Here is a 15,997-nt window from a genome sequence, read left to right as displayed (position 1 = left end):
TTCCCATAAACAATTACGAACAAGGTGATGGATATATATTACTCTCAATATCAAGTTTGGCCCTTCAGATTACCTACCAACCATAGCTTTTCGTCATGATATATATGCATGTGCTTGGGGCCTGGGCTGCCCATTTTAACCTAAAATAACATGAAGTGGTGCATATACAAATAATTTGCATTGATTGTGGTTGAAGAGGCGGTAGTGGAAAAAGGCGGCCAACCCCGCCGCCATGGGAAGACTATGGAGCATGCAGAAGTGGTGGGCCTTCAGCCGCAGTCATTGGAAGAATTATCTTAGTGCTATGCTTAAGGTCCAAGCCCGTGACCACTAGTGGGTTGTTGTTGCCCTGGTGGTGGGGTGGGATTTTTAGAAGATACCTCCCTCTTTGCCTATAAAGATGGAAAAGAGTGTTTTGTGCCTTTATCTTTTTACCACAATTACATATTATTAGTGGAAAAGCAAAGAAAGAATCTCCAACTTTCAAGGGAAAGCTAAGATTCTTTTCACTATAATTTACTTTAGAGTTTCACTTAATTTGGACGTGTTAATGCTAGAACAAAGACAAAACACAAAGCAAAGATCCTGATGATTTAATTAGTAGAGCCCAACTTCAACTTTTCTTTTCTTTGTTTCTTTTTTCAATAGAGGTACAGGTTTAGTTTGAATGGAGTGAAAGTAAATTGAGTATTTGTTTGAATCAATTGATAATCCATTTCAAAATGAAGTTGCCATCTTGCCGACATGTGACCAAATGGTGATGCAATATAGTAACATATATGCATACATATGCTAGGCTTTTATATAATTTTTTTACAATTATGGTTATATGTGGTAGGGTCAATTCTAAACTATAATCCCCACTAATTATCTTAGTTGCATTAGGCGTGCGGGTAAAAGGTGGAGTAAAAAATGGGGTTTTTCCATTTTGAATTCTGCTTTTTGACAGATGACAATTTTGCCACGTTTCCACCTTTGAAATGTCAAAGGCATAGTCGGGCGGAAGGGTTGAAAGAGATCTGATGATCAATGTGCCTCGATCGTTAACTCTGTAACGCTCTGCATATTTAAATGGTACTTATTTTAAATTAACAATTAACACACACGAGGTTTCTAGAACATTTATGAAACTCATAAAAATGAAAATTATCTATAAATGGGTAAAACAATTTCAATTATAATTATTGTATTAAAAACCCTAGATTATTCTAGAAAATTTTGTGAGCCGAACGATCGATGTTACAATTGCAAACAAAACAAAAGGAGAAGACTTATTTTCTTGAGGCGCCACACGAGAAAGGAAGAAACTGAGTGTTGTCTTCGATTTGTAACGCCACACAAGGAGAAGGCCCAATGAAGAGAAACCACACAAGAAGAGAGAAAAGAAAAAGACTTTGAGCTGTACACGTACGGTTTGTCTGTGTAAATCGCAATCTTTTTTCTTTTATCATTACTCTTTTATGTGTAATGATTAGACAATTGTGTGGGGGTTGAGATTTGATGAATTGGATTTTGGGTTCTGAATGATTTTATCTCTATAATTTTGTATTTCATCTTTGATAGTGAATTGTTTTCATGGTCGCTTCTGCCTGTAGACATACCTCACATTGAGAGAATCACATAAATCTTTGTGTCATTTATGTGTGATTATCTTGCTTTATTTACCCTAATTGTGGTATTTTGCACAACAAAGTGACTTAAGTTTGTAGTGAGGGATTTCATAGATAGGGTTCAAAACGACGTTTCTTCCTTATATATATATATATATATATATATATATATATATATATATATATATATATAATGTTTTATTTTTTAAAATAATAATAATAATAAATAAAGTTGAGGGGGTTAGAATTCCGTCAAAAACAAAAACCAACATCCGTCCTCGCCTCGGACTTTTGTTGGAAACCAAAATAGGACTCTGTCCCCACCTTTTCCTACATAGATCGATATTGTGTTGACGGCAGGTCAGCGATCAGAATGCCAGAAATGTGCACACCTTATGTTGGATGTCACATTTATGGAGAATGAGTGGCGTAAACATGTGATATTATAACTTAAAAATAAAAAAATGACGACACTGTTAATCAATGTGTAAATTAACTTAAGCCACAACCAATTCATTAGAGAAACTTCCATTCCATTTTGTGATTTGCCCATCTCGTTTACCTCTAAATGAAGGTTTTTTTTTTTAAAAAAAAAAATTAAATTGAATTGTAACGCGTAACAGATTCTGTAATGAGTTTTTCTTGGGTTAAGGATATTTTAAGTGTTTTTGTATATAGATGATGGATTGATGATAGAAAATACTAGATAAACTTGTATTGAAATGATAAGGGCAGATTCGAGATTGCCCAATCTCCAGCAAACAGTAACTACGGGTAGTTCGAGATGCCCAATCTCTCCAAGGCTCTTCGAGAGGCTTGACTCTCCTAATAACTAAGCAATTCTCAATACTTTTTTCCCTATCATTTCTACCTGCTGCATCCCTTCTTAAATAGTCAATTCTCTTAGAAAATATTCTTAACAGAATTTGTACAGCTCACTCAATTCCTTACAGCTCACTTAAATACCTTCTAATCTTCTAGAATACCCTAATTATATCAGAAAAGGCCTATCATATTATATCACTTACAGACTCAAATTCGATAATGGAAGATTCTTATTTATTCCACAGTTCATGCCATTTTTGGCTGCTCCAACACTAATGGAAAAGCTTGGATGGTTACTTAATACATAGTTTGCCCATAACATTTGTGGATGTGCCATGAATTCATACATCGCAAATTGTTATATTAAAGAAAAGGTCAAAATGTGATTTTGTTTTCCAAATTATATATATATAATTTCAATTTCATCCCTAAAATATCAATTGTTTCAATTTAGTCATCACAAATTTAAAAGGGGAAATTACACAAAAAAAAAAAAAAAAAAAAAAAAAAAAAAAAGAATTCGTAATTACGGCATACTCCAGGGACCAGTAGTACAATTATCACTATTTTTTATAAATATATCCCTATATATCCCTATAATACAAACATGACACTTACAAGTTCTATGCTGGTTTTACAAAATTAAAAATTGACAGCCGCAGCTCAAGCAAGCACAATCCTATTTTATTTCTCAGGAAAAAAAAAAAAAAAAAGAAGTATAATTTATATTTTGAAAAAAAGAAAAAGGAAATATCACGATTTTTTATATATAGTTTTTCCTGACATTTTTTGTTTATTTTTTTATACTTTTAAAACAAAGAACCTTATGCACTTGAAAAAAGAAACATAAAAATATTTTAAGAAGCAGAAATAATTCCCACATAATGCTTAGGAATAAACTAAATATGAAAAATGAAACATAAGACCAATTGCGAGTTGGGGAGTTCAAGAATGTTCAACAAATGACAAAAATAATTAACATAAATCTGTTCGCTCAACGAGTAACACACACGAACTAAAATGTTATGTAACTGTAGTGATTACCGGCCAACCCACAGAGAGCAAAAGGGTGGATGGCTGATTGAATTTTTGGGGGGTGTATTCAGTAAACCTTGAATATCCTACAAATTTCCTGTGTCAATTATCACTTTACATGACTTAAGCAAAACACACACTACTTTACAGGATATTTATACCTTGTCCAACAAATGAGTGTTTTGAAACTTGCATAATAGCAGTTGCACTGGTTAAGCTGAGCACATTCATCTTCCTCCCCGCAAGAGAAACTTGTAATTGCTGACCAATGTAGCCCAAAAACAAAAATGGAACAAATCAACAGAGGTATTTAAGAAAGTTCCTCCACATTGAACTTGTTCCAAGCTTCCTGTTTTGGAATCAGACCAAATGAAGAATGAGAACAAGCACGCAACTAGCTGCAGCAACAGTTGTCAAATTTGATTGACATAAAAAAAAAAAAGAAAAAAGAATTATATCTTATGTATTTTATCCCACTAACGATGAAATATTTTTAGATCAGATGAGAAATAATGCAACAGTGGACATACAGCAACAAGAGAAATCATAGTCAGATCCTGTGATGACCAATTAAGAACCGATTAAGAAATATTTTTCAATTTTTTGGCTGGGGTATGTGGAACATAAGCATCAATATTGCCAGTCAAATAAAGCATTCTGTACTAGTTTCCCATAATATTTAAGAGATAACTGAAATTGGTAATAACCAGCAAGCAACAATAAACCCTACTGCTAGCCCTTTTGTTAGCTAAACTAACTCATTAGATTATACCCACTCTATACAACAGAGTTTGAAACAAAATTAATGGACACACGATTGCATTAGCCATTGGAAATGATGAATTAGCTAGCAATGTCTTGAGTTGGGGCCTCTTTTTCTTGGGTCCAAAAAGGGGGAGACATTTGAGATACCTAGATTAGTACAGTATTTATGGAACGTCCTTCAAGAGCAAGAAAAAGATCACAATTTCATGTCATAGATGAAGGTTATTAGTGTGAATAATATTGGTTGCAAGTTCTAAACCAGAATAAGAAGACCACCATATGCTAATAAAAAATAAAAAAAATTAAAAAATTAAAAAGAGAGAGAGAGAGAGAGAGAGAGAGAGAGAGAGAGAGAGAGAGAGAGAGAGGAAACACACACATGAATGCGGTAAAAAGTTTACCCCATATGTGTACACTGCTTTAACTAACATTAGTTTCACTAAGATTTCTCCTTTTTTTCCTCTCTTATTTTATTATTATTTTTTTTTTCATAATTTTTTATAAACTACATTAAGCATTAAGACAAATGCCTTTTAGATGAATGAATTAATTACAAAGGTTTGATCTTTCTTTTAAACATATACAAAATACTAAGGTACCTTTAGGATGTCGAAAACCTTCTCTGCAGTATATTTTTGCTTGAGACTGGCACCTTTCTGTTGAACTTTATCGGGATGGATGCATAATGTTGCCTTTCTATAAACCTTTTTAACTGAGGTAGAGGTAATCATATCTGTCAGTGACATTGGCTGCCAACCACATTCAGGCCAAAGCACCTGTTTATCATTCCAAAGACGAAGGATTCAGTTATCTACAGAAAATAGTTTTTATTTGGCGATTGTAGTTAGAACCATCGAATACTAAACTAGTCAGGATTCAGAACTTAAAGAGGTCACCATCATTCTAACAACAAATAACTGATGGTTTTCTCCCAAGAGAATAGATACGTTCTGTGCAGGAACTCTGAGAACTTTGATTAAGATAATGATTTTTAACCTAGCCTTCTGAAATTCAATTCCACCAATAAAACTTGATATGGTGACTTCACTTTCATAAGTTCGAATTCTTGGACTTTCTTTCCCTGTCCACTAGGATGTGGAAAACCAACTATGTAAGTAGTTAACTTGATCTACACTAAATTGAGAGAAGTGAAAAGAAATCAAACTTTATTGATTTATCTATTCACTTAGTTAACAAGTAAGAAAACCAATTTTTATAAATTAGAACGCACATATTGCAATGATGATAACAGTGCACGCATATTGCCTTCCCTCCCTGCTGCCCAGCGCTTTATTTCAACATCCACGGTCTCAGCAATCCTCTGCCCACATAATGATTGAAAAATATTAAGTAGCTATATCATAGAATAAAAATAATGATATTAAACATAGTAAAAAGTACCAAAATAGATAAGAATTGTTTGAAAATTATAAGCCACCCCACCCTAAGCCAGAGAGAAAAATGTTAAGAAATAAAGAAAAGCATACATATCTAAGATTGATGAAGAGATATAAATGAATAATTTTGAAAATCGTTGTATGACACAATACAGCAATCACTCACACGCCTTTCTTCTTGCTCGTGCTGAGTTAGGAGGTCACGCTGGTTCATATCAGCCACTGCTTGTGCCTGAAAATAAAACCACCACAAACTGTCAAACCACCCCCACAAAGGTGTTTACAAATATAACCTAAAACTCAATATTAGATAAAGTTACACACCGCACGCTCCTGAGTCCTTTGTTGACGTCCCAATCTGGCTCTTCGTCTTTCTTCACTTTCCCCTTCAACTTCCTGAAATTCCCCAAATAATGGAGCAGCTTTTGCAAAGAAATATCATTAAAGAAACTAGCTTTAGAAGACATACCAAAAGAATAATTGCCACACTGGAAATCAGAATCACATTTCAACAAAATATTACCGCCAAAAATCGAAGAAAGGTCATCAACTATGAATGAAGTGGAAGGAGACTTCTTTATGCTGGCAGCGGTCTCAGAAGGCGTCCTCTGGGGCACTTCAGGACCTCTCTTGTGAACTGGTGCATCAAATACAGGGTCCTAAAAAGTGCATGAGAAAGTGAATAATATAATCTGATTGGTGCTAAGAAAATGGTCACAATTGTCACATCTATGTTCTCACCAAATTTGTAGTCCTTGATCTTGGTACACTGCTTGATCTAGAACCTATATGCATATTGTGGCGTGAAGCATCTTCAGCTTCTTTATACCTACTAGATTTCGTTGCTGAGGTCTTTACCTCTTTTTTACTAGTGCGTACATCTGATCGTTCAGTAGAATTATTTCGCACCCTTCCCATGGCAAAGTCCTCAAGTTCATCAATTGAAGACATGTGCGAACTCTTAACTGCATGACACAAACAATATCCCAACTATTAAGGTTATGAGAGGACTGAAGGGGGATTTTTTTTTTTTTTTTTTTGATAAGTTTGAGGAAACAATAAGAACCTTTATCTGCATTTGAAACTTGTGTTGGCTTTGGAGGGGGCCTCAATGATGGGATAGCATTTGATGAAATGCCAGGTCTTGTGCCTCCAGAACTATTCAGCTTACTGATTTGTGCAAGTGGATCTGAGAAAAGTTCTGTGGAGGTATATGCAGGGTTTGAAGTTGATTCTAACACTACAAAGGGGTCGTCTGAAGAAGTGAAGGCCACTTTAGTTGAATGAAAAGGTGATTGCTGAGGCTGACTAGTCCGACTCCTAATATTTGTCCAGTGAAAGAACTATGAAAATGAGAATGAAGAGATTTTTCTAATAATTAACAATGCAAATAGGTCAGTTATGTAATAAAATTTTATACCGGAATTTCGTCACATAAAGTATGCATCTTTCTAATGAGATGCAAGGAAAAGTCTGAGGAACCAACTCACAAATAAGATTCATAGCATGATTGAGACCTAGTTAACTGGCTAAGAGCCAGTTTGGGATTGTGTTGGGAAGTAGAGCTTTTGAGAAAAATCTTCATTTTCAAGCTTTTCCCAAAAGTGTGTTTTGGCCTTTTTTAAAGCAAAAAAGTCAAATAATTACTTTTTGAGATTTTTACCAAACAAACTCATTTTTGCTTTGCACAGCTTTCTATGTACTAAAAGTATTTTTTTTAGCTTCTTAACGCAATCCCAAACAGGACCTAAGTAAATAAAAATAGAAACATCAATGATTACAGTAGGAACAATAATAACAATACCACTCATGAAATCACGTATAAAGCGAGGAGTGCCAAATTCAAGTTTCAAACAATTAACCAACCATCTAACAGAACTCATGCAAATGAGACAAGTTCAACTTGAAAGCGAGTGCCCTGCCTTTCAAGTTTCAACAGCAAAAATACATCAGTTTAAGACGATGCTTCAATTGAATTTTTCAGTTTATTAAAACTTTTCTTGATCATAGTACTCTTCATTTTTTCATACTTTTTTATACAGATTATTAGTTACTGTTTTGTCAATCACATAGAATCGAACTCGATCCAAAAAGAACATCAAAAACCAGAGAAACAAAAAATACTGACTTCAAATCCAATTCCAGCAACCTTGGTTGTCTACTGTCACCTCCAAAATCTGCTAATGCAGTTTCTGATCAAACCTTATCTATTGCGTCCAGTATTCATATATCACCGCTTAGTATGCCATACTGAAACCCTGATTTTCTTTTTTTCGATGTTTGAAGAAAACATATTTCATGAGGAATAAAAGAAGCAATACAATGAAAAGGCACCTTCGAAATAACTTTAAAAGCACACAGAAACATTATAAAGCAATCAAAGGAAAGAAAAAGATAACTTAAAATGAGAAACAAAAAGACGTACAAGAAACCCAACACAATAAACCTTCATTTAGGCAGGACAAAAACCTTCATTTCATTTTTTAAATTACCTTGTCTTCTCTAGCATAGGATCTTATCTCCCTAGCATTTAGGCTTGGATCCAAATCATAATTACCACACAACAGAGCTGGAAATTCATGCTCTCCATTCCATCAGTGTTGCTAAGATTGTTTCAGGTAACCAACCCATAACTGGATAAATATTTTTGACCCTATTAAAATTACATTGGGTTCAATTTAGATAATTATGAATCCAATAAAATGTTCTTGAGACCAACTCTCATTCGTTATCCCCCTCTTCTTTTCTGGTCGAACAGCCTGTAGATCTATGAATTTTACATCTAGATAGGCTTTTCCTGCGTTAGCCAATCAGTAGGTATCCATAAATTTTCCCAACGACTACACCTTCACCGGAACAAGGTAAACAACTAGCATCTGTAGGTAATGCAACAAACACAAAGCAATAATTGGTTTTTATTACCAGGTGATTAGCAAGACAAACATCACTAAAAAATAATTGTGTTAGATTATCGTTACCTATTCTCTAACAACTATTACATACGTCAATTCACCTTACTTGTCTACACTGCTATCTTCCACACTCCGCGAAGCAATCAAATTGAATGGAGGGTATATATGCACCAATCTATAGAAAAACTGCCTAAGCCTGTAATCTTCAGATTCAAGTCAGTGCCTAACTCCATATATATGCTTGAGAAACAAAAGAATACTACATGCATTTGAATGAGTTAAGATTTCCTATTATTATCCTAATATCGACTGAAGCAGAATTAAAGCAGGGAAAATGAAGTGATGACTGCTGATTGACTTCTACATGATTAATATATATCTACCAAAATAGAGGGAACTTTTATTACAGTTACGAAACTATCCCAGCTTTATGACATGGAACGTTGGGCACTCAGTAAACAACACATTCACTAAACAAAAACATTTTAAACCCATTGCAAGCAATCTCCAACGTTTTGGAAAAAATAACAGACAGAGCCACATTTTCCCAACATATATAGTAAATTCAACAACTTCTTGAAGAACCAGAATCACTTCATGGCTTCGTACTCAAACCATTGCTAACTTTGTTTTTATTTTATTTTTTTTACCTTTAAGTTAAAGTGTTAAACTATTGCTTTGAGCATTGGGATTCTACTAACAAAATTGAACAAGCTAAGCAATCAAAGTTCTTTTCTAATATTTACATACCCATAATTGGGTGGACTGCTTCCACCAAACCCAGGTATCAAATCATCGAAATCACTCGCACTCTTCACCGATCTATTCCGGCTCGGACTCTTCGGTTTTGCCTCTACTCCACCCAAATTACCCAACAGATCATCAATTGGAGCACTCTGCTTCGGCGGCGAAGCAAAAGACGCAAACACAGAGTCATTGTTCGCAGTCGCCGAGCTTTTCAGCCCGGGAAATCCACCAAATACATCATCGTCATCATAAATAGGCAACGACGAAGGCGTCTCACTCGAACTACGCGAAAATATGGAATCGTAATCGAATGAACTATCGGATTGCTTCGTGGGCTTTTTGGGTCCCCCAAATAATAAATCACTGTAATCATCAAAACCTCCAAAACTCTGGGTTCTTGTATTTGAATGCGGGGGAGATCTGGACGAGGAGGAGGAGGAGGACGGTTTGGGGTTAAGACCCGAATCGAATCCGAAATTGAGGGGTTGGGCATTGCTTGAGCTGGTGGGTCGTTTCGACGCGACCATTGGAGCAGCTTTCCCTTGTTGTTTCAAGCCGAACCGCTCGGTTAGGACGCCAAACTCGTCCATTTTTGTTTCTGGGAATCGAATTCTCGAGAATTAGATTGTAAATTGAGGCTAAATTCCAACAGACAGATGTGTAGTTACAAGAGTTTGACAAACGGGTCGTGTATGCGTGCCTATACGCATGTATGAAAGAGAATTTTGAAAGTTTGATTAAGCTACGAAAAGAAGTTGAATTATGGGTGTGAGTGGTCCTAGCGCAGAGAATCTGAAAGAATCTCGTAATTTTTTCGATGAGTTTCCAGAGCGGAATGCAAGAGAGAAAGGATTTATGTGAGGAAGAAAGACAAAGACAGAAAATATTTTCAGGAGAAAACTGAAAACTGGATCAGAGGTCTCTGTGAGAGAAAAGGCAAGGTGGGGGGAAACGTGGAGCCTACTCTACAACAATGGGTGGTGCGCCCCAATAGGTGGCAACCCTTCGCTATTTCTTACATCTCCTTTATATTCTCACATTATTTTCTTTGTCGGTGCAAAATGAGAATCTTCTCTCTTTCCCTTCTTTCCGAATTCCGATATTCCAAAAAATCTAAAATCCCAAACTTCATAAAATAAAATAAAATAAAATATAAATAAATAAATATGGACATAAATTTTCTTGTTTAATAATTTTTTTTTTTAAAGGCATATATCACTTTTAAAGACTGATTAATAAAAGTTTAGTGCAAAAGTATGAAATTTCTTGCCATTAAATATATATATATATATATATATATATATATATATATATATATATATATATATATATATATATAAAAGCTATTTACAAATCATTGGTGAGTGATAACATGTCTAGTCAGACCACAAGATGTAAAGTGGTGGCACGTTGTTGATTCTATAATAGGTGAGCAAAAGTGTGAAGGGGAGGGGTGGGGTGGGGTGGGGTGGGGTGGGGTAGGATGGGATTAGGGTGAGATTGCACTTGAAAGAAAATGTCCATTGGGAGGGAAGCAAAAGAATGAGGTGAATAAATATGCTGTGAGAGATGATTGATTGAATTTTTATGCATGTTAGCTCGTCTGTAAATGTTTTTTAGGTTTTCTTTTTTTTAATAAAAATTAAGTGTTTTTACGTGACATAAAAGAGAATAGTTTATACGAGAGGTCCAAAAAGATATCACATCCAGACAATTATTGACTCGAAGAGGACACGTGTTGCTTATGAACTCTTTGGAAGTTTTATGTTGCCGGTTTCTTTTATTAAGCTAGCTACCTTTTCTGTTCTGATTATTAGATGTTTGTTAGTCTCTGTCTGGAGATTCAAGTGGGTGCAAAGGATTGTAGAGGGAGTAGAATTGTTGCTTGGCTAAATTTTGCCAGTTGCAGCAGTTTGTGCTTTTGTGCAGTTTAATTAGTTGCTGTCTTTGGTTTTGTTGACAATTGTATAGAGTTGTATGCTTTGAAAATTGGGTTTACAGTAGTATTCTGTTGTGTTTGGTTTTTTGTGGGATGAAAATTAGCTGTTGGACTTTGGTTTGTAATGTGCCTTGTTGGCATTAGGGTTCTAGCAGGTTTTTTGCTGGAGGGTGTTGTATTCTTTGTTTGGGTGTTAATAAAAAATTCATTCATAAAAAAAGAAGAAAAAAAAAACACACAAAATAGAAATATGAAGAATGAGCAGAAAGATGAAGGGAGAGGGAGATACCTTCTATGTTTTAAAGGATTATGACAAATGTTCTTCCTTTTTATTGAGGATAAGAATTGAACCTTATCCAAGCCCAAGCACAAAGCAAAACTTAATATGTGTATCGAAAGAAAACAAAATCATAAAAGAAATTAAAGACAAAGCAATATAAAGAAAATAAGCACAAATGTTTTTCTTTGTCTATGGTTGTCTTTGTGTTTTAAAAATTAAAAATTAAAAAGAATAAAGAATTTTACATGATTCGATCTATAACCTACATCCATAGGATAAAACTTAAATTGTTACATTTTAATTTTATTCCTTGATGATTTTACAACACAGAAGACTCTTATATATTTATAAGAGAATTGATACAAATAAGTACGGTAATCAAATCCAACCTGTTTACAATCGATCCTAAAAAAAGTAAAAAAAAAAAAAAAAGAGAGAGAGAGAGAGAGAGAGTAACGTACAATATCATATTAATATAATTCATTGAAAATATATTCTCTAACATGCATGAGTCTCTTTGAAACATCAAGCAAACTCTTCACAATTATTACAATGCCCACAAAATTGAGGCTTTTTGACAAATGAAAAGTTGGGAGTGTTGAATCCTATACATTAACACTTTGTTTTTTGGTAGCCCACCAAAAAAAAAAAAAAAAATCCTCAAATTCAGTTTATTAAGCTAACATGTATATTCAAAATATATGTGATTCTCACGTGCCTTTATATACATATTATTTTAATAGACTAACTACTCCGTTATGAGAAAATTTTTGTCGAATAAAATATATGACAGTTTTATTTATATAAAATAAGTTATTTTTGGGGCCATCCTGGAGATTTGGCCCAATAATTACTTTGGCCTGTGGGATTGGGGGATTAATACAATATTTGGCCTATGGTCAAGTAGCTACCTTTTTTTCTTTTTCTTTTTTAAAGAAAAAAATTAAAAAAAAAAAAAGTTTTCCAAAGGCCTTCATAATTGTGACAGCTCATCTTAAGAATCATAAGCAAAGACAGCAGAAATGAAGGCACAAATAGTTATAAAAAGTGATCGTGCAAATAGTGATAGCGAACTTCCCTGGAACTTTCCATTGCAAATATTCCTGAACTCTTTTTTTTTTTTTTTTGAGAAAAAAAAAAAAACAAAAAAAAATTAACGAACAGAGTCATAATCTTTTTTAACTCGACAGTGTTCCCAACCTATTAATTAAGCTCGCAACCTGAGCAGGAAGTTTTTGGTTATTTGGAAAAAAAAAAAAAAAAAATCAAATGACATTTGTAATTCTTTATAGCATTACCTTATAGTAAACCACCAATTTCTAGCATTACCCTATAGAGCATTTCTAGTAGCCTTACTAAATTTTACTCACCAAAATAATTAAAAATCATTTTTTTCTATTCTTGTGAGCCACTTTATTAAAATTCTCCCAGCAGCCTCACCATTTTAACTAGTCAATATTTACTATTCCATTTAAATAATAATTTTTTCATATTTATTTATTTTTTCTCTATATAATCTTTTTACAAAAAATCATTCATATCCATGAAATAATGACATTATCGTGTGAGAGATGGGAGATGGGAGAAGAAAATGAGAGAAAAAAGCAAAAAAGTGTGCTAATCATGTGAGAGAGAAAGGTAAAACAAAATTTGATGAGTGGGTTGTTGAGTGAAAATGCATCATCTAATTTGGTTAGTAATTTCAGTCATCAAAATTTTTTGGTTAAAATAGTGAGGCTGCTGAGAGTGATTTTTCAAGATTTTCATCAAATTGACTCACCAAAATAACTAAAAAATTATTTTGGTGAGGTTACTAGGAAAGCTCAATGGCTTGAATAAGGTTGTCCAAAAGAGCTGGTGCACGTTACTGCAGAACCACCAAATTAGCGACCACAAAGATTTCATGGCCAATAAATTGTCTGGTCCAACACAAAAGCTAACCCTCTGATAGGATCCCCAAAATATGCTCATAATATTTTATAATATTTTCATGATATTTTTCATAATCATTATGATTTCATATTAATAACCATGTATGAAACAGAAACTACAAGCAACAAGTAGTTCGTATGAGGATATTTTGGGGATTCTATCAACAGTGCCTGGCCCCAAAAAAACAGACCCTCAGGAGTCAGGTCCAATCCCACCCAAAGATTTTCACCCTCTATTCTCTAAGACCCTCCTATTAATATTGATCCTCCCAATTGGGTGATAAATATTTATCACTGAATTTATGAGACTCAATAACTGATTTAAAAATGATATGGGTAGAGAATGAATTTATATAATTTCTCTTTAATGAGCTATACCCTCTTGTCACAGACCCACCCCATAAAACCAAAGCCCGCCCCTTCTCTTAAGGAGCTGTCTCATCCTCACCCCAGCCCATCCCAAGCCTGCCTCCGCCGACAGCCCATCCATTGAGCCAAAGCAAAAAAAAAAAAAAAAAAAATGAACATATACACAAGGGTATTTGAAGTGCAGAAATTAAATTGAGAGTAGCGGGTTCTTTATTTAAGAGAAGTAAAATTGTAAAAAAAAAAAAAAAAAAACAATTTTACACCTCTTAAAATAAGAACAGGCTCCTATTCCCTTTGAAGCATCAAGCAAATTCTTCACAATTATTACAATCTCCACAAATTTGAGGCTTTTTGACAAATGAAAAGTTGCATTTGTACCTTCATAATTGTGACAACTCATCTTAAAATCATAATAAGACAACTAGGGACCTCCAAAAAAAAAAAAAATGAAATCAAGTCGTTCAGTCTCTGTTTGTGATTTAATATGGAACCCCAGTTTTTGTATGGGAAAAATAAATTTTAATTTAATCTTTGAATTTTTAATTTCAAAGGTTGTTTTATATATATATTTGAATTTTTAATTTCAAAGGTTGTTTTATATATATATATATATATATATATATATATATATATATATATTCTAATTTCAAATAAGTCCATTCATAAATATATCGTCTAATTAATTAACAATATGTCATATCAAACCAATCAATTAATATCACACGACTCTCGTTTATCACGTCATGTATTAATTGTATGTATCACGTAACACAATTATTTTAAATTATAAATATACCCCTAAATAAAAAATTAAAAAGTGACATGGCATGAATATACTCCTAAATTATTTTAAATTTGTAATTTCAAATAATTGTGTCACATGACACGTATAAATGGTACATGGCATGACAAATGATAGTCACATAAGATTAATTAACTAGTTTAATGTAGCATATTGTTAATTAATTAAACTTTTTGAATTTGTAATTGGAAAATTCAGAATCTTTCTTAGCCAATTCTTAAACTCTTGGCCTTTTCCGACACCAAGGTGGTCCTAATTAACAAAGTTCAAATTGAACACGGATTATGATTGTGTTTTTTAAACTAGTGGCCGGTGACCTTCCGCCCGATTTCTAAAGCCATTAGGATATTTTACTTTGGTATCTCCTGGAAACTGTCGTTGCCTGGTGGGCGGTGGGTATGATTTGAAGACTAATGCTATATAATATTCAAAATCATTTTCATTTTGTCTGCTTTCCATCAGCAATTGCCTGAATAATGAAGTAATTTTGTGGATACATCTTATGACTTATTCTTTTCTATTTAGCTCTAATACAGACGTTTCTTCTCCTTATCCAAATCCCTTGGTTGAGAGTTGTATGAGTTTATAAGGCCCTATTCTGGTCAAGCTGGTCAATAATTACCAAAATGTGATATTTTTGTGGATCTCCCTTATAGCTCATTCTCTTCCATTCAGCTATGATAATAACGTTTTTTCTCCTTACCCAAATTCCTTGATTTGCTTAAGAAAAAAAAATAATATAAAGGCTTGTCCCATATTAGCCAAGGAGCGAGAGTTAGATGGGTCTATAGGCTTTACAAGGCTCTCTTCCGGTCAATAATTAACTGAATGTGGTATTTTTTAGAATCTCACTTATAATTCTTTCTCTTCTATTCAACTCCGATAATATCGTTTCTTCCCCTTACCTAAATCCCTTAGTTTGCTTTAAAAAAATAAAAATGGAGGCTTGTCCCACATCAGCCAAGGAACGAGAGTTGGATGAGTTCATAGGCTTCACAAAATCACATTACAATGGTCTCTTCCTATCAACAATTGCCTAGATGGGAGTATGACCCCTTTTGAAAACCAATTTTTCCTTACTTCACTTCTCCCAAAAAAACATCAACTTCAAAACATTTTTAACTTTTTTTACTTTTTATATCATATCAACACTTTTTTATTACTTTTTAAATAAAAAAACTCACTACAATATAAATTTTTTCACTTTTCTATATAAATTATTTCAACTTCATATCATATCAATTTTATTTTTCAATCATTAAAAAAAAAAAAAAAAAAAAAAAAAAAAAAAAAAAAAAACCTAGGGAAGGGGAGAGTAAGGGTTTTTCAAACGGGCCATATTTATGAGTCCCGTTTATGAATTATTCTATCCTATTCGGGCACTG

At 33.6% G+C, this 15,997-nt stretch overlaps 1 protein-coding gene across 1 annotated transcript; it reads right to left on the bottom strand.

Moving 5' to 3' along the window:
* Positions 1-3,387: 3,387 nt before the first annotated feature.
* On the bottom strand, positions 3,388-10,282 carry LOC133866670 (auxilin-related protein 1). The gene is made up of 9 exons (XM_062303274.1): positions 9,295-10,282; positions 6,699-6,952; positions 6,374-6,597; positions 6,156-6,291; positions 5,957-6,054; positions 5,799-5,864; positions 5,467-5,556; positions 4,835-5,011; positions 3,388-3,819 (listed from the first exon to the last, which is right to left on the bottom strand). Exons 1-9 carry the CDS (start codon positions 9,879-9,881, stop codon positions 3,781-3,783), a joined length of 1,671 nt encoding a protein of 556 aa, XP_062159258.1. The 5' UTR covers positions 9,882-10,282; the 3' UTR covers positions 3,388-3,780.
* Positions 10,283-15,997: the final 5,715 nt, after the last annotated feature.

The sequence above is a fragment of the Alnus glutinosa genome, chromosome 4, assembly GCF_958979055.1.
Source record: "Alnus glutinosa chromosome 4, dhAlnGlut1.1, whole genome shotgun sequence".
Lineage (NCBI taxonomy): Eukaryota > Viridiplantae > Streptophyta > Magnoliopsida > Fagales > Betulaceae > Alnus > Alnus glutinosa.
The sequence above is the reverse complement of the archived record's forward strand: the minus strand, read 5'-3'. Positions and strand labels throughout refer to the sequence as shown.

Bases quoted from the DNA above. Each gene is read 5' to 3' on its own strand.
- LOC133866670 (XM_062303274.1), bottom strand. From the start codon at position 9,881: ATGGACGAGTTTGGCGTCCTAACCGAGCGGTTCGGCTTGAAACAACAA. The intron at 6,953-9,294 runs GTATGTAAATAT...GACAAATATTAG, and splicing joins AGCAGTCCACCCAATTATGG to GAGTCGGACTAGTCAGCCTC. The intron at 6,292-6,373 runs GTGAGAACATAG...TGCACTTTTTAG, and splicing joins GATCAAGGACTACAAATTTG to GACCCTGTATTTGATGCACC.